This window comes from Diabrotica virgifera, chromosome 8 (genome assembly GCF_917563875.1).
Source record: "Diabrotica virgifera virgifera chromosome 8, PGI_DIABVI_V3a".
Taxonomy (NCBI): domain Eukaryota; kingdom Metazoa; phylum Arthropoda; class Insecta; order Coleoptera; family Chrysomelidae; genus Diabrotica; species Diabrotica virgifera.
In genome coordinates this window covers 199,186,270-199,209,888 of record NC_065450.1, presented here as the reverse complement: position 1 = coordinate 199,209,888, position 23,619 = coordinate 199,186,270, and the positions used below count along the sequence as shown (strand labels likewise).

Here is a 23,619-nt window from a genome sequence, read left to right as displayed (position 1 = left end):
TAATTCACTGACTGGGGTTAACATCATCAGTTATGCGGATGATAATAACATTCTAGTCACAAGAACATCTAATCAAAGTTTGCAAAATAAAACTACACATATACTATCCACCATCAACAGTTATTTCTTATCCAACAAACTATGTAGTTTTGAATGAAGAGAATTCAAAGTATATGATTTTCACGTCAAATAATTTATTAAACCATCAAGCCACTATACAAGCAGCAATAGATAAAACAGACTGCACGAAGTTGCTGTGGGTCCTTTTAGACAGTAATTGTAAATGGTCAAACCACATTTCTAATTTGAAATCCAGATTAAGTAGCGCATGTTATGCATTTTTACTCAATAGCCAAATATGGCATTGAAGTCTGGAGTTGTACCTCTGAATTAGAGCAGATATTCGTACTTCAGAAAAGAGCTATTAGGATAATGTATAAAATGAAATTTAGAGATTCTTGTAGAGGCATCTTTAGACAAAACAATATTTTTACAATTCCTGGTCTGTATATATTTTCGTGTATAATGTATTTACATTGCAAAATTTATGAAATTAATAAATTTCAATTTAACCATGTTTTTATTCAACAAGATTCAGAGACAATCACTTTATGCTTCCACAACATCGTTCTGTTTTGTTGGAAGGTAGCACACATTATGGAGTCATAAGTTTCTATTAATTACCAATAGATAATATACGAATGAATTTACATCAGCCAAACTTTCGGAGGTGTGCACATCAATACATTTGTGAGCTAGAGCCATATTCTGAAAATAACTTTTAAGTATATTTTATCGTATTTATTAATTTATATACTTTTAAGATGTATGTCTGTAACTTTGACTTGTCTCATACATGTACTTTGTATAATGTCGCATGTGATCAATAAATTTGACTTGACTTGACTTGACTGGACTATTCTTCAACCAAGAATCCTATTTTCTACCAATTCCTCTGCGTCCTTCGATTTTACCCAACATAATAACTTGAAGAATATTATATCGGTCTCCCCTTACTATGTGTCCAAAATAAGCCATCTTTGTACATTTGATATTATCAAGCAGCTCGCGAGTAGCATTTGCTCTCTTAAGGACTGTCACATTTGTCAGCATAGCCGCCCATGGTATTTTTAGTGTACGTATGTGCAGCCACATTTCAAAGGCCTCCAAGCGATTAATGGTAGATATTTTTAATGGCCATGCTTCGACACCTTATAAGAGGACTGACCAAATGTAACATTTAATTATAAGCTTTCGAAGTTGAAGTTGTAAGTTATCATTACAAAGGAATGATCTCATTTTTAAAAATGTTGTGCGGGTTATCTCGATTCTACATTTTATCTCTTTATCTGGATCTAGTTGTTCAGTACTATGGCAACCAAGATATTTAAAACTGGGTATGAATACTCTTTGAATTATATGACCATCAACATATAGGTAACCGTGAATCTTGATATGCTAAACGGCTCAACACCATGTATTTTGTTTTAGAACAGTTTACATATGTTTAGGCCAAACTCTCTTCCCACTATGTCAATGGCATCGCAATCCATTCATGTTAACACTTAAAATAACTGTATCATCTGCATATCTGATTGTATTTATCATAATTCCATTAACTTTCATGCCCCATTTCAAATTATGCAGCGCTTCTTTAAATATTCTATCTGAATATAGATTGAATAACATTAGGGACAGTATACAACCCTGTCTGACACCTCTTTGAACTTTACATATTTCTGTTGATTTTCCATTTATGCAAGCTGTCGCTGTTTGACGCCAGTATAATTTTTCTATGATTCCTACGTCTTGATTATCAACTCCTTTATCCTTTAATAGTTTAATTAATGTGTGATGTTGTACACCATCAAAGGTCTTTTCATAGTCAATAAATACAGCAAAGACGTCTTTTCTTTAATCTCGGCATTTATACAATTATACATTTAGTGCAAAGAGTGCGTCCCGGGTCCCCAGTCCATTTCTGAAGCCAAATTGTGTTTCATCCTGGTCTTTTTCACATTTATCCCTGATTACATAAAAATATTTTCAAAGTGTGGCTCATAAGGCTTATCATTCTATATAGTGCATTCTTTCACGGTTTTTGCTCTATATTTTAAAGAACCGCTTGGATTGACATGAAATTTGGCATACGTATAGCTTACATGTCAAAAAAAAAGTGATATTGTGCCGATGTGTGCTTTTGCCCTGGGGGTGACTTTCATCCCCTATTGGGGGTGAAAAAATATATGTCCAAAATAAGTCCGGAAATGGATAAACTGACTAATTTTAAGTAACTTTTGTTCTATAGAGCTTTTTCGCCAAGTCAACACTTTTCGAGTTATTTGCGAGTGAATATGTTCATTTTTCAACAAAATAACCACATTTTTAGACGGCTTTTCGCAAATAACTCAAAAAGTAGGTATTTTGTCGAAAAAAACGTTCTTAGCAAAAATATATTCTATAAAAAAGTAAAAAAAGTGGTGTACGCCTTAGGTCTCTGGATCTCGTAGAACCAGAGTTATAGCCAATGAAAAATAGATTCATATTCACCAAATTTCAAATAGAATATTTCGACGTGAAATATCCAAAAAATTAAGCACTTTTTGGGGAAAATCCATTATAACTTTTTTAAAGTGTTTAAAAAAAGCTTTATTTCTATTTTTACAAAAAGTTTCTAGCATTAAATTTAAGCAAGTTACACTCAAAATCAAGTTGGTCCCTTTTGTTTTGGCAAAAAAAAATCGGGAAGACCACCCTATAATTAGCAACTTAAATGAAATTAATCGTTACCGCTCCACAAATTATTAAACTTATGTTGTGTTTATATGATCTGTAAGTTCTATCGATTCAAAGTGCTTATTTTTGAAAAAATTTGGTTTCAAAGTAAAATTTTTAAAAATTTTAATTTTGAAAAATATCCTTCTTTTTTTCAAAATAACTTAAAAATTGTTACAGATACCAAAAATCTCGAGAAACAAAAAAAGTCAGCATTGCTTTTCTGAATATCATGTATTTTTTTTGTTTTTCTGTTAGACAAAAATTGATTAAGATTGGGTGTTTCTAAATTTGCATACATTCGTGATCAGTGAATCGTTCAACCCCTTTTAACTACAGCCCTTTCAATAAGGTCTTTGAAACGATGAAACTTACAGATCATATAAACAATACATATAAGAGTCAAGAAACTTGTGAAGTAACGATTAAGTTCATTTAAGATACTAATTAGGGGGTGATTTTCTCGATTTTTTTACCAAAACAAAAAGGGACTAACTTTATTTTGAGCGTAACTTGTTTACTTTTGATGCTAGAAATTTTTTTTATAAAACAAAAATGAAGCTTTTTTAAACACTTTAAATAAGTTGTAATGAGTTTTCCCCGAAATGTGCTTCATTTTTGGTTACTTCATGTTAAAGTATTCCATTTGTAATTTGACGAATATGAACCCATCTTTCATTAGCTATAACTCTGCTTCTACTAGGTTTAGAGACCTCATACATACACCATTTTTTTCACTTTTTTATAAGCTATATTTTTGCTAAGAATGTTTTTTCGAAAAAATACTTACTATTTGAGTTATTTCCGAAAAACTGTCTAAAAGCGTGGTTATTTTGTTGAAAAAATGAACATATTCACTGCCAAATAACTCGAAAAGTATTGACTTAGTGAAAAAACTCTATAGAACAAAAGTTACTTAAAATTAGCCAGTTTATCCATTTCCTGACTTACTTTGGACGAATATTTCTTCACCCCCAACAGGGGGTGAAAAGCACCCCCAGGGCAAAAGCACATATCGGCACAATATCACTTTTTTTCTTTGACTTATTAGCTATGTGTATGCCAAATTCCATGTCAATACAAGCGGTTCTTTAAAATTTAAAGGTTTTGCAATATTTTACCGTTAAAGAACGGACTAATAATCGCTACAGTTTTTCGAACGTTTTTTTTTTGAAGTTATACTTCTTTAGGCGCGATTGAAAGTAAAATTTTTCATAAATCTGCGTGCATGAGCACACAGACAGTATGATGTTTAGTTGCTAATCTTTTAAATTATGTATCAGCGCAAATAAGCCATTAAAATAATATATTAGTGTTTTTTAGTAAATGTATTATTTATTATAATTTTGTGTCTTTGGATTTGTCTTCCTTGGGCGTAAAATAATAAAACATGTATTTTTATATTTCACTTGTCACCGTGATGTGTCAGTAACATGCGCCTTGATGGCCTGGTTGGTAGAGCATTGGACCGGAGATCGAGAAATCGCGAGATTGCGGGTTCAAATCCCGGACGATTCATACTTTTTTCTTTTTTTTTTAATATTTGGCATTGTTAAGTTTTGGTTAATTTTTGGTAATTATTGTTAATTTTTTGTATTGTAACAGTTAAGTATAAATATTTATTTCGTTGAAATTATATAATAGAAGTATAACTTCTTACGTGCGTACAAAGTACACACACACATTCTTTTTTTTGGTAGAGTTATGAATTCGGGCTTTAACCAATCGTCAGGGATATCATCGAATAAACATCATATATATATATATATATATATATTGTTGTGATCTTGATTATTGATATGAGATAATATTCTTATATGTCATTTAATTTAATCAATGCATTACTAATAATCTAATTAATTTACCAGATCACATATCAATATGTTTTCAATCTCAGGGCTTTTTATAAAATTAATTACTTACATACGTGGCTTCTAAGTATTTCTTAATGGTTCCTAATCGGGATAGGAAAGAAAAGAGTAAAATAATAACACATATGGGTTACAATTGTAATCAAAATATTGTTTATTTTATTTAAATGGCAATCATTGCTTAATATTTGCTATATCTTATTATTCTTAAACATAACATTTACACATGGGAATCTTATTTCCTTTTGATTTCCAATTGAAAGTTTTTATTAACATTTAACTATTATGATTTATTAGCAACAATTCTATTTAAGTTTGATGAAGCTTTTCTGATATTATTGATTATGTTTCTTCAATTTTAAATGTGGTATTTACTACGAAAAACCCATACATTCATGTCCAAACAAATGAGACTGACCTTTTTCTGGTGCACTGAGAATGTCTTCACACAAGACCCGTTTCCTGCTATCCTTGGCTGCAATCAAAACCTCGTCCTGGCTTCCAGTAATGTTCTCCTCTGAAACTAGCTCGTATAGCTCTCGTTTCCTGCTTCTGTCGTGATGCTGTGTTCTACCTTTTTCGAAACTGCAATCAGCTACCGGGAACTCTTGGCTCAAGGAGGTTCTTTTACTCTCAACCTGGCCTACCTCTCGTTCTACGATAGATACTCCACACTCACGGAACTACACAGGCTTTCTCACTCTCCGTACACTACCGTCTACTACTCGACTTCACTTCTCCACAGCTCAAAACATTCTGATCCCACTTTGTCATTCATTCACCTACTTTCTAAATATCCCTTCCAGATTCACAAATCAAAATTCCACCACCAACTCTCATTCGCAGTATTCCTCAAAACCAATTTTTAAACTTTCTAAATATGCTTAATGGATTTCAAAGAAAATAGTTAATTCCCATTCTAAAATTACTTTCTACTATATACAAATTTTAATGACCTATTCTCTATTTCCACTTAGTCTTATTTAGCATCGGCTAATGATCGATCCTTCCGCGAACAAACATAATTACCTATTATCGATTTCACTTGAGTCTTATTTAATCACTTCTTAAAATTAAATATAACAATTTGTTGTATACAGGTTGTTCTAAATTTATATGCCCGTGGTTGAGAAAATTGAAAATATTTTATATTAAATTGAATTTTGTCTATAATTATCAAATTTTAATTTTCATATCAAATAGAAATATAACAAATCCCCGCCTTGTATTCGATAAAATTTATCTGCATTTTTAAATAAATTTTCTCGAGGCAAAACCAACTCCCTGTATATTTCCTTACTTTAATCTACGTCTTATATCCTAACTTACTATCTACTTCATGTAATTCCTTTATTATCTTTTCGGCCAATGTCTGTGTCACTAAATATAGTTCCTTTCCGTCTATTCTCTTAAAATATATGTCATTTTCTACTTCCGCTCTTCTTTTCTCTCTTTCCTCTAGGTCTTCTTGGTTTGTCCTTATCTCATTTAACGAATATATCCCTTCTTCTTGTATTAATCTATTTAGTCCCACCTGTAGAGTAATTGTTTCCTTTTTTCCCGTGTCCTCATCCCGTGTTAGAGCGTCGGCTATTATGTTGTCTTTTCCTTTTATATATCGGAACTCAAAATCATACTCCTGTAATAATAGAATACCTCTATGTATTCTATTATTTACTAATCTATTCTTCATGATATGTACTAAAGCTGCATGGTCTGTTTCGATTGTGAATTTTGCTCCCAATAAGTAAAACCTCAATTTGTTTACGCAATATAGTACACTGGCAAACTCCAATTCTGTAACACTATATTTTCTCTCATGTGTTTTAGTCACTCGCGATATAAAACATATCGGCACTTCTTGGTCGTTTTGTATTTGAGACAGAACTCCTGCAAATTTTTGTATGGACGCATCAGTTCGGAGTATAAAAGGTAGATTGTAAATGGGGTGGTATATTTTCGTTCCTTTTGCGAATTCTCGTTTTAATGTTTCGAAAGCTTCCTCCTGTTCTTCTTTCCAATTCCATTTTATTCCTTTTTTAAGCACTTTATCAGAGGGATTTCCTTTTGGCTCAAATCGGGAATCAGTTTTTTAAAATAATTAATCGTGCCAAGAAAACCTCTCAATGTTTTCAAATTCGTTGGTCTTGGGTATTCATCTATGAGCTTGACTCTGTCTTCGGATAATCTTACTGTTTTGGTGTCCAATTGAAAACCCAAATAAATGACTTCTTTTTGAAAAAATTTACATTTTTCAATGTTTAATTTCAATCCCGCTGTGTCCAATTCTTCCAGAATTATTTCTATGTGTTTCAGATGACTCTGAGTATCTTGTGAAAAAATTAATAAATCATCGATATAATGAACTATGAAATCTTCGTGGCGATTCAAAATGGTATGTAGAGCTCGGACGAGTGCAGCACAAGCACTCTGCAATCCAAACGGCACTACCTTAAACCGGTAGACAATACCATCAATAGAAAAAGCGGTGTAGTTTCTACACTTTTCAGCTAACGGTATCAACCAAAAACTGTGTTTTAAGTCAATTTTCGACAATATGTGTGACCCGGTGATTCTTCCAAAAATGGCCTCGATGTTTAGAGGTGATTCATATTGTGATACAGTGTGCTGGTTGATATTCCTGGCATCTAAACATAATCTCAATTCTCCACTGCTTTTCTTTACTATCACAATCGGGTTAACATACGGTGAATCACATCTTTCGATGATTTGATCTTCCAACATTTTATTTATTTCTTCTTTCACCTCTTGTCGATACTTGTATGGAATCGGGTAAGTCTTTGATCGAAAATTTCCCAAGTTTTTCACCTCAAATGAATGTTCGTACTTTTTAGCCACTCTGTTTTCCTCATTGATCAAATTTTCGTAGTTTCTTAACATCAACCGCAATTCTTTTTCTTTCCCTTCTCCACATATCAATTTTCTGTCTTTTTTCTCAGATTCTTCACACATGTTTACCGTGCATTCTGCATCCTCGTTTGCATATACCTCCTCTTCAAATACCACTGTTTCAATCATATTCTTTTCACTTTCATTTTTTAGCTTTATTTCTTCTTCTCCTGAGCCCGTCTCTTCTTTTGAGGAATCCCAGGTTTCCTTTGTTTCTGATACTCTCAAATTTTCTTCTTCTGGGCTCAACTCTTCTTTTGAGGAGCCACAGGTTTCATTTTCTTTTATCTTTTTCTGACCTTTTCTCCTTTTTCTTCTTTGTCCTTGCTTCGCTGCCAAATTCATTTCCACTGTTTGTTCTTTACCTGATTCGTCCGTATTTTGTTTCTCATGTTCCTTGTCCTGTTCTTTTTCTTTTTCTTCTGTTAGTTTCATCGTATTATTTTTAAAATCTATCACTACATGTTTTTCTGCCAATTCGTCCACTCCTACTATCATGTCATGTGACATGTTTGGCATTATTACACATTGTAGTGCATACATATTCTTGCCCAGTCGTACCATTACTCGTATGCCTTCATTTATAGTTGCCAATGTCCGTTTGTTTGCGCCCACTAAATTTACCCTAGGTATTTTATAAATTAAATTCGTTAAGTTAACTTCTTCTATTAGTTTTCTGTTGACCAATGTTATTTCAGATCCAGTGTCTATCATAATTTTAATTGGTTTCTCGTTGATAAATCCATCCACAAATTTTAAATTAACTCCATTTTTCTTTTCGTTGTTTCCTGCCAATTTAATAAACTCCTTGGGGTGACAAAAGATTCCTGTTTGATTTTTGGTTTTTAGTGAGCGCCGTCGTGAAAAGACGCCGGTTGCTCATCGTTGTTTATATTTTCGTCATAATGTCTCTCTCCGTCATATTCATCTGTCTGGGTATTATTTACTTCTCTTCTATTTTCTCTTGGTCTGTCGGATCTGTTTCGGTTTTCTCGATATCCCTGTTCATTTTGTCTACCATTATTTCTGTTTTCTTGATTTGAGCGTGTGGTGTTTCTATTCTGGTATTCTCGATTTCTATCCTCATTCCATTGCCTATTTCTTTGTTCATAATTTCCTCTTCCGTTGTCTCTATTTTCGTTTTCCCTTCTGGGATTAAAATCTCGTCTTGTATAGTCCCTCCTATTTTGATTTCTATCTCTGTAATCTTGTGTTTCTCGGGGCCTGTAATCTTCTCGCGACCTTCTTGATTTTCTTTCTCTTAGACGTGATTCTCTTATTTGTAGGAATTGGCATAAACTATCTATGTCTTTGTAATTTTGCAATGTGATATGGTCTTCCAGCGTTTCCTCGAAATGTCTTGCAATCAGTTCGACTAATTGTTCCGATGAGTAATTATATTGTAAATGCTTTGCATTATTGTAAATTTGTAAAGCATATGTCCTTTCTGATACCCCCATCCTATCATTGTATTTCCCATTTTGCAATTCCTTGTTAATTTCCAATTGTTGGACTTTTCCCCAGAAATAATTCAAAAATTTTTGTTCAAATTGTTGCCAATTGCTGAATTCTTCTTCTTTACTATCGAACCATAGGCTTGCTTCATATTTGAGATGGTTTCTGATAGTTTCTTTTGCTGTTTCGAAATTTCCGATGTGCTGTATTTTCTTTTTCAGGCTATTTATGAACGGCACTGGGTGTAATCTTCTTACATCCCCGCCAAACCTTATCTTCACGTCATCTGTGCTATGTATAACCATTTCTCTTCTTTCTCCGACATTCTGTTGCGTCCTGTTTTCGGTGACTTGTTTTTCTATTTCTGTGATTCTTTTTTCCACTTCTTCTCTGTCTACTTGAATAGCATTTTCCAACTTATTTTCCAAATTTTCTAGTTCCTTTTTCTGGCCATTCGTTAACTCCTTTATTTTATTTTGAGTTTTCATTTCTTGTTCTTTCATGTGATCCTTCAATCTCATTTCTTGTTCTTGCATGTGATCTTTAATTTTCATTTCATACTTTTCTATGCGTTCCTCCATTTTCTTGTTGTTCTCTTCTATGGCTTGTTTTGTTTCCTTCTGATTTTCTTGCATTATTCTTTTTGTTTCATCCATTTTTTGATCCATTTTTTGTTGTGATTCATCCATTTTCTTTGATGTTTCTTCCTGATTTTTATCCATTGTTCGTTTTGCTTCATCCATTTTTTGTGACTGGAGTTGCATAAGTTGTAATATCTTTTCTAATTCTGACAATTCTTTTTTTCCTGTTTCCATGATTGTTGTGTCTAAAATATCTTCTTGGTCTGAATTTTCCTCTTGATTTGAATGTTCTTTTTGTTTTTTATTGTCTTTGCTTTGGCTTCTTGTCACAGACATTTGTTTTCAAGAAGTACTGTCCCCGCCAAATATGAAATTTTACTAGTATGTTACCAAAACGACTTTTTCTCACCCAAATATTATAAATTGTCAATAAATATATCAAATGTAAATATCGTAAAAATAAAATATTAAATCAGTTATGTAAAATTTGTACCTAGAGATCTAAAATTTTATGTTATCAAATGTAAGTATCTCACTTTTTACCACAGGCATATAAATTTTCAAATACCGGCTTTACTCTTTCTATCCTTCAAATTTGCCACTAGAAATACTTTACAATGCCCTCCACGTTGGACGACAGTTGTTGTGATCTTGATTATTGATATGAGATAATATTCTTATATGTCATTTAATTTAATCAATGCATTACTAATAATCTAATTAATTTACCAGATCACATATCAATATGTTTTCAATCTCAGGGCTTTTTATAAAATTAATTACTTACATACGTGGCTTCTAAGTATTTCTTAATGGTTCCTAATCGGGATAGGAAAGAAAAGAGTAAAATAATAACACATATGGGTTACAATTGTAATCAAAATATTGTTTATTTTATTTAAATGGCAATCATTGCTTAATATTTGCTATATCTTATTATTCTTAAACATAACATTTACACATGGGAATCTTATTTCCTTTTGATTTCCAATTGAAAGTTTTTATTAACATTTAACTATTATGATTTATTAGCAACAATTCTATTTAAGTTTGATGAAGCTTTTCTGATATTATTGATTATGTTTCTTCAATTTTAAATGTGGTATTTACTACGAAAAACCCATACATTCATGTCCAAACAAATGAGACTGACCTTTTTCTGGTGCACTGAGAATGTCTTCACACAAGACCCGTTTCCTGCTATCCTTGGCTGCAATCAAAACCTCGTCCTGGCTTCCAGTAATGTTCTCCTCTGAAACTAGCTCGTATAGCTCTCGTTTCCTGCTTCTGTCGTGATGCTGTGTTCTACCTTTTTCGAAACTGCAATCAGCTACCGGGAACTCTTGGCTCAAGGAGGTTCTTTTACTCTCAACCTGGCCTACCTCTCGTTCTACGATAGATACTCCACACTCACGGAACTACACAGGCTTTCTCACTCTCCGTACACTACCGTCTACTACTCGACTTCACTTCTCCACAGCTCAAAACATTCTGATCCCACTTTGTCATTCATTCACCTACTTTCTAAATATCCCTTCCAGATTCACAAATCAAAATTCCACCACCAACTCTCATTCGCAGTATTCCTCAAAACCAATTTTTAAACTTTCTAAATATGCTTAATGGATTTCAAAGAAAATAGTTAATTCCCATTCTAAAATTACTTTCTACTATATACAAATTTTAATGACCTATTCTCTATTTCCACTTAGTCTTATTTAGCATCGGCTAATGATCGATCCTTCCGCGAACAAACATAATTACCTATTATCGATTTCACTTGAGTCTTATTTAATCACTTCTTAAAATTAAATATAACAATTTGTTGTATACAGGTTGTTCTAAATTTATATGCCCGTGGTTGAGAAAATTGAAAATATTTTATATTAAATTGAATTTTGTCTATAATTATCAAATTTTAATTTTCATATCAAATAGAAATATAACAATATATATATATATATATATATATATATATATATATATATATATATATATATATATATATATATATATATATATATATATATATATATATATATATATAATAAGCGAGTCTTCTACAGCTGTCGCCGCTTCTCGCATCCTAATTTCCAGCGATTTCTGTCGAAGCAATCTTCAGTTTTTAAGTCTCTGGCGGTCATTGCATCTTCGACATCTTCTCTCCAGGATCGTCTTGGTCTACCTCGTTTTCTTCTTGTGGGTGGAGTCTATTTTTCTATTTTTTTCGGCCATCTATTTTCAGGCATTCTCTGAAGGTGTCCATACCAGTTAAGTCTTTTGGCTTCGATTTTGTCTATTATATCTAGATCGATTTCCATTTGTCTCCTAATATCTTCGTTTCTGACCCTATCAAGTCTAGTGAGTCGGCAACATCGTCTCCAATAGTTCATTTCCATCGCCTTGATTTTTGACTTGTTTCTTTGGTTGATTTCCCAGAGTTCAGCGCCGTACAACCCAATACTTTCTATTATTGTTTTATACATTCTTCTTTTATTTTCTTTTGTTATTTTATTACTCCACAATAGTAGCTGTCTGGTGGCTGATCTTGCTTGGCCAATCCTGGAATGTATTTCGTCGTTACTCCCTGCTTTTGAAGATATTTGGACTGCTAAGTATTTGAAGACTTCTGTTGGATTTATAGTTCCCATTTCAATTTGTAGGCGTTCTGGTGTTTCTCCTACAACTAAGTACTCGGTTTTTTGTATATTAATTGTAAAGCCCCACTTAGTGTACTCCTCTTCCAGTTTTCTGAGCATATAGTCTATATCATTCTCGTCTTCAGCTAGAATGGCTTGGTCGTCAGCGAAGTGTATTGTGTACAATCTATCGTCATCGATTGGGATGCCCATATTGCAGCACTTTCTTCTCCACAGTGAGAGTGCCTCATTTAAATATATTTTAAAGAGTGTAGGTGCTATGCAGCAGCCTTGCTTTAGGCCCTTACTAATAGGAATTTCTCTCGTTAATTTGTTTCCAGTTTTAATGTTTACCGTCATATTTTTGTAAAGCTGTTGTACTGCTTGTATATTTTTTTTGCTTATTCCTTGTTTTTCCATTGCTATCCAGAGCATTGAAAGTGGTACACTTTCGTATGCCTTTGTCAGATCAATAAAAACTATATGGGTGTGGGCTAATCTTTTCTCCATAACTTGCTTTAGAGAAAATATGCTGTCCATACAGGATCTGCCTGCACGAAAGCCATTTTGTTCTTCTCATAAACATCATTGAAAAGTTAATTAAACATAAATTGCTACAAATTTCCATTATTTATTAAGTTTTTTATTCAATTTATCAAAATACTACATTTTAAAAATATGAGCAATTCCTTTTATTTTCAGATAACCAAATGCACCTTCCACAAATACGGTCCCTCTGGCTCCATCCAATACCACGACGCTATGTGCGTAATGGCCCTCAACATCATCAACGACAAAATCTACACCGCCGTCTGGTTTTGGTTCATCTTCCTCTTCATCTGCTCCATCTTAGGTCTACTCTGGAGAATTATAACCTACATTCTGCACGCCAGGAGCCGAGGCTTCAACAGAATGATTTTCTCGAGCTCGTGTCCAGGAAAGCTGAACCCTTGGAGAGTACTAAACGTTACCAGAACGCCCAGCTACTCTGATTGGTTGTTTTTGGTGTATTTGTCTAAGAACGTCGATCCTTTAGTCTTTAAGGAAATTTTCGTAGGCATCGCTCAAGACTACGAGGAAAGAAGCTCCATGAAGAAGCCGCTACTGGACCTGGAGGATTCAGATCTGAAGTACGCTTAAGTGCCTGAAGTTAAATGATATTTAAAAATAGTGGCAGGAGTATTGTAACAAAATGTGATGTGCGTTTAGAAGAGTGGTGGTATAGAAGATTTGTTAAGCTGCCATATAGATTAATAGATTACCGTCCATAAGGTACTAAAGATATTAAAAAAACCTTGTATATTAACGTTTCTTCTTGACTTTAGTACCCTATTCAGTGGTGTAACAAACTCCGTCGGGGCCCCCCCGCAAAATTTGAAATGGGGCCCGTTTTAACCCAGGAGCAGTCGCGCCGTTAGAAAAAATCCATCATTTTCCGTGATAACTTAATGAAAAATTTTGCAACATAACTTTCCACTTGTAAGTGCCTCGAAGAAGATTGTAGTAATGCGTAGGATTTTTTTTTTATTTTTTAATTTCATTTTTATTTTTTTTTTTTTTTGTGGTATTTATGGCTTTGGTGGGAACCAATTATTAGTTTTAAAATTGTTAGAAATAGATATTTTTAACATAAAAAGCAAACAAAAATATTATAAAATTAAACTTTGTTTTAAATTCATATTGTTAGATTTTGTTCTACGCGCGACTGCTTACGTGACAGAAGTGAGCGCGACTGCTCCCGCGTTAAACAATTACTTACTAAATACGACTTATTTAACAAAAACTTTTTTGTGTTAGCGTTATCATTCACTGTTCATAACAACTTATATTTCTCATCTTTATTGGTATACAGACCCATTCCAAATAAACAACTTCTTTTGTTGTTTTCTGTACAACTTACCTACAATACATTTAATAACCAGCTTTAAAAATAGTAAATGTTAAAATAATTCTTACTTGATTTCCTATACAGTGTGTTTGCGTAGCTTGGAACCTATGGGAAACTTTTTTATTATATATCTATATTACGAAAAAAAAGTTATTCTTCATAAAATGCTCTGCATGGTATAAAACTTAAGTTGCAATAATCAGATATTAAATTTTATTGATTTTATACGAGGTATATCAAAAAATATTAATTTCGCTCAATAGTACATATACCACCTTTATATTTTACAATATTGAAACAATTTATTATAAAAAGTTGTTCGCAATTAAAAACTATGTTTAAATATGCAATTATATCATTCCAGTTGAAATATTGTGAACTATAAAGGTACTTAACTCTTAGAGAGAAATTCATATTTTTCGACATACCTCGTATAAAGTTGGTAAAGTGAGATATATTACGATTGAATCTTCGTTTTGAGATAATGCAGAGCTTTTTATAAAGAATCTGATAAGAATTTTATAAAGAATTTTTTCGTAAAATTAAAAAATTAATAATAAAATAGTTATTATAATTGTAACAAAATGATGTTTTTTATCGGTAATTTGAGAAATATTTGGAAAAATTAATTTTTTATTTACAAGGATGTAATTACCAATTAAAATTAAAATCGTATATTGTTAAATATAAAAGTACTTTATCGTTGAGTTAAATTCCTATTTTTTGACTTACCTCGTATAAAATTGATAAACTTTGATATCTGATGGTTTATCTGGCTTATTTTGTATCTCAGATTTAAGACCATTCAAAGCATTTCATGAAGAATAATTTTTTTCGTAAAATTGATCGTATTGTTTCCCATATGGTTCGAAGCCACGCAGACATACTGTATAAGTGCTAAAAAAAATTTATTTTGAATTTTCAAATTGTAATGTCTGACAGGGCCGTAGCTACCATTGGGGCAACCGGGGCAGTGCCGCGGGGCCCGCGGCGAAGGGGGCCCCGCTATTGTAATCGCGTTATACTGCCTATAGGCAATATAACGCGATTAAAAACCTACATTATAGCCGAAGAATGTAAGTAACATTATATGTAGTATATTTTTTATGAAAACAGAAAATATGTTATATTGATGGTAAATATTTAGCTTAAAATAATGTGATTTAAATTTTTTTTTGTGTTGGTCAACTAAAATAGCAATATGTAGGTAGGTACAGGAAACTTCAGTCATGAAGTACATTAAAATGCGTTTTCAAGTGGTTAAATATCAATTTTCCCGGACTCCTTCTGCTGGGTGATTAACCCCAGACCCCCCGGTAGGGGGCCCCCAGATCACGTTTAGGGGGCCATCGTACTTATGGCCCTGATTTAACGACATAGTCGAATTCAGCATAATCAAAAAGCAAATAGAAACTTTTTTGAACAAAGTAAAATGATGAATTCACCGATATCTTTTAAAATTATTTAATATAAAACAGTTTTATTGTTTAAAGAATTAATAAACAATTAGAGGCATCTGTGAGTAGAACTTTTCACTTTAAGATAAGATATATAAACTAACAAAAAATGTTTTAGAAAAATATAAGCTTGTTTGATTTTTTCCGAAACCGAAACAATGCAAGTTTTTCTACATTGACTTCCCTAAAGGGTAAGTGTTATAATTTCCTTATCTTAACGTTTATCTGTTGATAGATTGTCCAATGATTACACAAGAAAAGTCGTCAATAATTGTTAAATAAATGCGTACCAAGCTGATGCAACTATAACCGTAAAACAAAACAAACATAAATAACATTCAATGCAAACAACCAATATGAAATTACTGGCTATAATATTGTATCGAAATACTAAAAGTAGGCAAAGAACAAGAACAGAGAGAAAGAAAACCCATTTTTAGATTTAAAAATATTGTTCTTAAATTCGGCAAATTGCAATTCTAATATCTTTCAATAGTCACGTACAATGCATTATATAGTTTATTGTCGCTGCCATAAAATTTCGGTAGGACGGAAGGGATTAAGTTTCTTGATATTATGAGATGATTCACTTGGCAAATACGTCTAGTTAGAAATTTTTACGTTTATAAATTTAAACAGACAACGTAAAAATAATATAACAATAACAGATTTTTACATAATATCAGATGACAAGATGGGCCCTTAAACGATTGGGCCCCCCGCAAGCTTCATGCTGCGGGGCCCTCTGTTACGCCCCTGACCTATTATCAGATTAATTGTGAAGTCTGAACATTTGGAAAGTACTAAAGTCTTCACTGCAATATTTGGGACACATTACAAGAGGCGAAAGATCTGAACTCCTTCGAATAATTATGCAGGGGAAGATAGCAGGAAAAAGGTCCATAGGAAGAAGACGAAACTCCTGGCTAAAGAATCTACGGGAATGGTATAGCTGTAGCAACAACGAATTGTTTCGGTCAGCAGTTTCGAAAATACGTATAGCCCTGATGATCGCCAACCTTCGGAACGAAGATGGCACTTGAAGAAGAAAGTCTTCATTGCATAGTAAAGATTAATAAATTTAACAATTTTGTGTTTATTTTTACACACTTGACTATACTAAGAATAATGGGATCAAAATCAAAATTTGATGTCACTGAAAAGTAAATGTTCAATACTTAAATCTTTAATCTTTCTCTTATCATTATTAGACTTAATCTACAGACTATAATCCTTACCAGGAAATTCTCTAATTTATTATAAACCTTGTAGTCTATTATTATCGCAATATCGTCTTAATCTTAATGACTTCCAAAGGACATCAAGAGCAAGGACCAAATGTGAGCATATTATCAACATAAGCGAAGATGTAAGATAAATATAAATCGGGGAAATAGAGTACAAGGTACAGAAGTTAATATATCCAAATAATTTCAGATTCTTAACATCTTACACAATACATGACACTTAATATATACATAGAGGCAGATGAAGGAAAGAACACAACAATTGGAAAGGTATATAAATATTTAGAAATGGATTATCTGAAATCCTGCAGCATGATGACGATGTTGTTTAGTTTCACTTTATCCAAGATCCTTTAAGAGATCCAAAAAGCTTACGGAAATACGAAAAATTATAGTTCTATTCTTTTCCTGGATAATCCACAACTTTTTCAGCTGGAGCATACACAAAATAGCAATTTCGTCAGTGGCGTAGAATTTGGGAAGGGTCAACCAGCCACTATCCCCTGTCGTACGCCTCTGGTAGAAGCTAAAAACGTTTATTTATCTTAATTTAGTAGGATGTACAGTACCTACACTTTCTGCTAAGTATGATAAGGATACGCCAAATAGTCTTAAAGTACTGGGTACAAATAATTTTTAAATTTTAATCATATGAATCATATCATAAATTATTAAAATAACTGTGCCGTTTCATATTTAACTTCAAATATCTCGAAAACTAATGACTTTATCGTTACCAATGAAGAGTATATTATTCACGTAGAAAGTATTGGAGAATCTAAAAATGGCACTAAAATAGTAATTCCTCCAGTGGCGTAGAATTTAAGAAGGGTCAACCATTCACCATCCCCTGTCGTACGCCTCTGGTAGTAGATATAAACGTTTGTTTATCACAATTTAGTAGGGTGTCTAGTAGTTGAACTTTCTGCTAAGTATGAAAAGGATACGTCGAATAGTTTTAAAATACTAAGCAAAAATATGTTTTAAATTTTTAGATAAAACACCCTGTAACTCAGTAAGGAACCACATTTTATTTAAGTGTTTTAGGTTAAATCTTCGTATTTTGTGCTAAGGTTTCTCCAGTTACTATATGGACAATTATTAATGAAACACCCTGTATAAAAAGAAACTGAAATGTACTGTGTACAAATACTTGCTGTGTAATTGCCATATACACCAAAAACTACCCTTTTATAATTATTTTTTACCATTTTTATTAACTCATTGTAGCATTTTACCATATGATTGTGATTATCTTTTCGTAATAATTCTATTGCGTAAGAAATATGTTTATGCAACATCATGTTATTTATAGACTCATACGTTTAATATTACGTTTATTTAAATGTTGCATAGATAAGAAATTTTTATTTACCGTTTCCAAGTTCATGCACTTCAAAAAAGTTGACGATATTATCCAAAATTGCGTTGTTCTTACTGGGCCGAACGTACCACGAATAATATATTATTTTTAAAATTTTATTTTTAATAGTTTTATGTTAATTTCGTCATTTTGCATTCTTTATCTTATAGATAAAATGTTTATATTGCCATGTACCGTAATTTGTTGAATGTATTCATTGTATGCACATAATAATTTATAAAAATAATTTTCCCCTGCAGCTGTTTTCTTGTACGGTTTTTTTTTTCATCATCTGAAACTTGAATCGACAAATTTGCTAAAACAAAGTTTTTCTTGACGACAACACAAATTTTATAATAGATGTCTCAAAATTAACGAAAGATTTGTCGCTATTTTTGTAGTAAAGTGTTAACAATAACAAAAAGAAAACAGTTTAGAGTTAGCAGCAATGCTAACAACTAATGCTAAAAAACAGCGCAAAGTTTGCCATTTTTTGTTCAAAATTACAGAAATCTATAATGTGTTTATTAGCAATATTACCCCAGTGGAACAATTTCATTCCAAAATACGGTATAGTCTAGTCGCAACATAGGGGGTCCCGTGGACACTTTTAGTTCGCCGCGATTTGATGGTGGTATTATAGATTTTTTGGGTCGCTGAATCCAATGGAAGTGGTCTGGAAGCCCAAATGTGGTGCGTTTAATTGTTATTAACAAATTTTAGTAAAATTAGTTGTTTTTTAGGAATTATTAGAAGTCCTGTAAATAAATTGATAGTGTTAAGGTCTTCTCTGGTGTATTTGTGGTCTCTGAATCGAATGCGACTAGTCGCGATTACTCAAAATGTGTTCTTATTTTGTTAATAACAAAATAATTGTTTATTCGCCGAAAAGCTCGAAATGCGTTATCTACAGCAAGCTTCTAGTCTTTTTCATAGTATTTTTATACGCTAAATCGATTGTCACTAGTCGTGATAGTTTAAACCACGTTCCGACTTTTTTATTAATAAATTATTGCAAAAATAACGGTTTATGTCACGTTTACTCACAGTTTTTGCTCTAGATTTTAAAAAACCACTTGGAATGACATGAAATTTGGCATGCGCGTAGTTAACATGACAAACAAAACAAGTGATATTGTGCGGATGTGTGCTTTTACCCTGGATGTGAGTTTCACCCCGTTTCGGGGGTGAAAGATGAAACCTTTAAAATAAGTCCGGAATTGGATAAACTGATTAATTCTAAGCAACGTTTATTCTATACAGTTTTTTCACTAAGTCAATACTTTTCGAGTTATTTGCGAGTGAATATGTTCATTTTTCAACAAAAAACCAAATACAAACTCGAAAAGTATTGAGTTAGTGAAAAAACTGTATAGAACAAAAGTTGCTTAGAATTAATCAGTTTATCCAATTCCGGACTTGTTTTAAAGGTTTCTTTTTTCACTCCCGAAAAGGGGTGAAACTCATCCCCAGGGTAAAGGCAGACATCAGAACAATATCACTTGTTTTGTTTGACATGTTAGCTACGTGTATGCCAAATTTAATGTCAATCCAAGTGGTTTTTTAAAATTTAGAGCAAAAACCGTGAGTGAACGTACTATAAACCGTTATTTTTGCAATAATTTATTAATAACAAAGTCGGAACGTAGTTTAAGCTATCACGACTAGCGGCAATCGATTTAGCGTATAAAAATACTATGAAAACGACTACAAACTTGCTGTAGATAGCGCATTTCTAGCTTTTCGGCGAATAAACTATTATTTTGTTATTAAAAAATAAGAACATATTTTGAGTAAGCGCGACTACTCGCATTCGATTCAGCGACCAAAAATACACCAGATAAGACCTTAACACTATCAATTTATGTACAGGGCTTCTAATAATTTCTGAAAAACACCTAATTTTACCATAATTTGTTAATAACAAATAAACGCACCACATTTGGGCTTCCAGACCACTTCCATTGGATTCAGCGACCCAAAAAACATATAATAGCACCATCAAATCGAGGCGAACTAAAAGTGTCCACGGGACCCCCTATGTTGCGACTAGACTAGTAGTCACAAAAATAGTATAAAATATTATCAAATAACAACAAATTTTTAATTGGATCTTAAATAAACGTCCCGAGGAAATGCAAAAAATAAATATAACATGGATTAACATAAAATTCATATAAAATATTTTTGTTGTTTATTATTGATATTTTTAATCAACTCATTGAACTCAAGTCTGTAGCTACTTTCACCCAGTTTTCAAATTTTTAATACAATGTTTCTTTGGATAACTTTTGAGCAATGTGAAATACAGTGGGAACCCCGAAAATCCGAACTAATTGGGGGGACAGTCTGTTCGGATTCCGAAAAGTTCGGATTATCCGAAAGTTAGCCTGACTAGTAATTCCAAGCTTTCATTGTCGTTGATTTTGAGTCACAAAACGTTCTCGCAAGAGTGTGGACAATAATTTTGGACTCAAGTTGACTACGAGAGAACCAAAGCAAGTTTATGTTTAGCCTGTATAAGCACTACATATTAAGTACGTATTTATTTTTAAGAAATTTTAAATGTCAAAGTCCTATTAATCTTACATTGTTCAATTCTCTGGTTTTACTCTGTATAATAAACATGTTTTTAAGTTTTTGTCTTGAACGTTTTCATTTTTTTCACTTTCCGTTGGTTCGGATTTGCCGAACGTTCGGATTAGCGGGGTTCAGATTTGCGGGGTTCTACTGTATATTAAAACTTTTTCTCACTAAAGCTCAGAACTTATCTAAACACAAAATACTATTGACTAACTACTTATTTTATAAAGGTTTATTAGATTTAGGTAAAACCTACGGGTGATATTTTCGACTGTAATTGCCTAAATAGGCTCTAAATAAATTTTTTTTATATTAATTTTTTTTTAATTTATCTCCAGCGGATTCCAAATGATCTAATGCTTAGAAAAGATATGGACAAATGGAACTAAATGGCAACAGATACCCAATTATTATTGTGGTACCATTAGTTAAACACAATGTTGTTAAAACTTTCTTGCCTCTTAGAACTTTTTCGATAAGCCAGTTTTTATTGAGATGCGGCTTCTTTTTTAATGTTTAAAAATTTCTGAGTACCTAACAAAATATAAATTAAAAATAAATGTTTATATTATTACCATGTCTCTATATTCTTACTAAAACCATTTACAAATATGTGATAAATGTTACAAATGAATGTTCAAATATCTCGATAAAAACTGGTTTATCGAAAAAGTACTAAGACGCCAAAAAGTTTTAAGGGAACAAAACCCCCATAATATTTTTATGGGGTGCACAAATTCCACTGTTATTTTTTACATGTAAATTTTCAATGTAAAATCTCAACAGTTTTTGATATATTCGTATTGGAAAAAATCGATTTTCATTTTATAACTTCAGAGATTTGCCGGACACTAATGCCCGATTTCATCAACGATACCTAAATATTTAAGATTTACCTAAGTAGGTTTAGGTATTTCCTAACTATAAAACGGATTTCACCATACGATAAGAATTGCCTAAACCGCTTAAGCATTACCTTACGTTAGGATACGGTTTTCGATCTCCCTAAACCAGGAGCGTCATTTGAAATTTTGCTAGGGGGGGGGGGCAAACATTATATATACAATACATTATATATGCAAACATAATACAAAATTGATCTATTTTTTGTAAATTTCAGTCATTTTCAGGGTCAGTGGGGCAAATGCCCCCCTGACCCTATCAAATGACGCCCCTGCCCTAAACTTTAGGTATTACTTATCGTTGACAGTCAGGTTATATTTTTACAATTTTGACTAATGTACTTGTGACTTTTGTCAATGGGTGCGTTCGGACGACCACAGCGGCTGGACAGCTGAGCCAGCAGTAGCTGTCAGACGTCACCGCTGGAAGCCAGCCGCTGAGAGATTTACTAAGCTTTCCCTATCACGGCTGGATGCAACCACTCAGCCGATTTCTGCTGGCAGCCAGCCGCTATGGTCGTCCGAACGCACCCAATAATTTGCTTCTTACCTACCTTAATTTTTCTGTTATTCTGTAATTTGTAATTTTGTATTTTCTTTTATATTATTAATATAATATGTGTTGGAAAATATAGAAAATCCTTTGGGAGTTTTTTACAGGCCTATTAACAACATTATGTAGTCTACCTACTACCTAACAAACTAGTGTTGTGTTTCAAAAACCCATTCATGATTCACTAAAAGTGTGTCATTAAAAATTAATAATAAAAGAAGCAATTTTCAACATACTATATATTTTATAATTATTTCTTTAATGACAATTCAGCTAACTTTAATTTTTCGACATTGTGAAATTTACAACTCTTTTCTTCTCCTTAATTTCACTGTATATATACAAATAACATACAAAACTTAACAAACCTATTAATTCACAAATAACTAACTACTAAATAAAATAACGTACTCGCTTCGGCGGTACATATACTAAAATTGGAACGATACAGAGAAGATTAGCATGGCCCCTGCGCAAGGATGACACGCAAAATCGTGAAGCGTTCCACATTTTTAGCAAGCTTTTAAAAATTTAATTTCCAAATACCCAACAACTCATCGAATCTTCACTGATGCTTCCAAATGTGATGAAGGACATGCTGCAGCTTATATCTGCGGAAACATCAAGTCTACCGTACGAATCCCAACAAATTGTTGTATATATACCGGAGAACTTACAGCAATTCACCAGGCAATGAAAAAATGTGGTTCTATCCATGAAAGCAAATTTGTGATTATCACCGATTCAATGAGCGCATTACTTGGGATAAAACAGCTATATACCACTCACGCTATTCTTCTCAAAATCAAAGAAGAATTATCTTATCTACAGAATCAACAGAAAGATATTCTCTTCATCTGGGTACCTTCCCATATGGGAATAACTGGCAACGAGGAAGTGGAAGTGGTCTAGCAAGCAATGCAACTACCGACCAAAGTATTTCTATCACAGATCAAATACCTTGGACTGATCACAAAGTAAATATCAAAGGTCATGTCCACAGAACGTGGCAAACTACTTGGGATCAGACTAACAACAAACTAAAAGAATGCCTAAGTGAAGTAGGAACTAAACTCATGTTACCAAGAAATAGAAAAGACCAAGTCATCATCAACCGACTCCGAATAGGACATACGTTACTAACACACAAGCATATCTTCAACAAGGAGGCCGCTCCGATGTGTACCAATTGCAACACGCAACTGACAGTGAAACATATAATTATCGAGTGTCCAGTGTACCAGAAAGAAAGGATCGCGTGTGCTCTTAGTGACAATATTAAAAGTGTACTGACTTCAAACCTAAACTCCTTATTAAATTATCTCAAAATGACTAAACAATACACCAGATTGTAAAGCATGTTTATATAATAATATGTATCTTACTGTTTGTGTA

The 23,619-nt window shown here is 32.7% G+C and overlaps 1 protein-coding gene and 1 non-coding gene across 3 annotated transcripts in view; both read left to right on the top strand.

Annotated features, from left to right (window-relative positions):
- Window positions 1-21,085, top strand: part of LOC114329110 (innexin inx7) — an 88,643-nt gene extending 67,558 nt beyond the window's left edge. For both annotated transcript variants that reach the window (XM_050659578.1, XM_050659577.1), the window contains one exon: window positions 12,934-21,085. In XM_050659578.1, the coding sequence (XP_050515535.1) occupies window positions 12,934-13,371 (438 nt within the window). In that variant the 3' untranslated portion in view covers window positions 13,372-21,085. The remainder of the gene's footprint in view (window positions 1-12,933) is intronic.
- A 1,546-nt stretch (window positions 21,086-22,631) lies between these two features.
- LOC114329122 (U6 spliceosomal RNA) lies at window positions 22,632-22,738 on the top strand. Its single transcript, XR_003652269.1, has one exon. It is a non-coding gene; the product is annotated as a U6 spliceosomal RNA (small nuclear RNA).
- The last annotated feature ends 881 nt before the right edge of the window (window positions 22,739-23,619 follow it).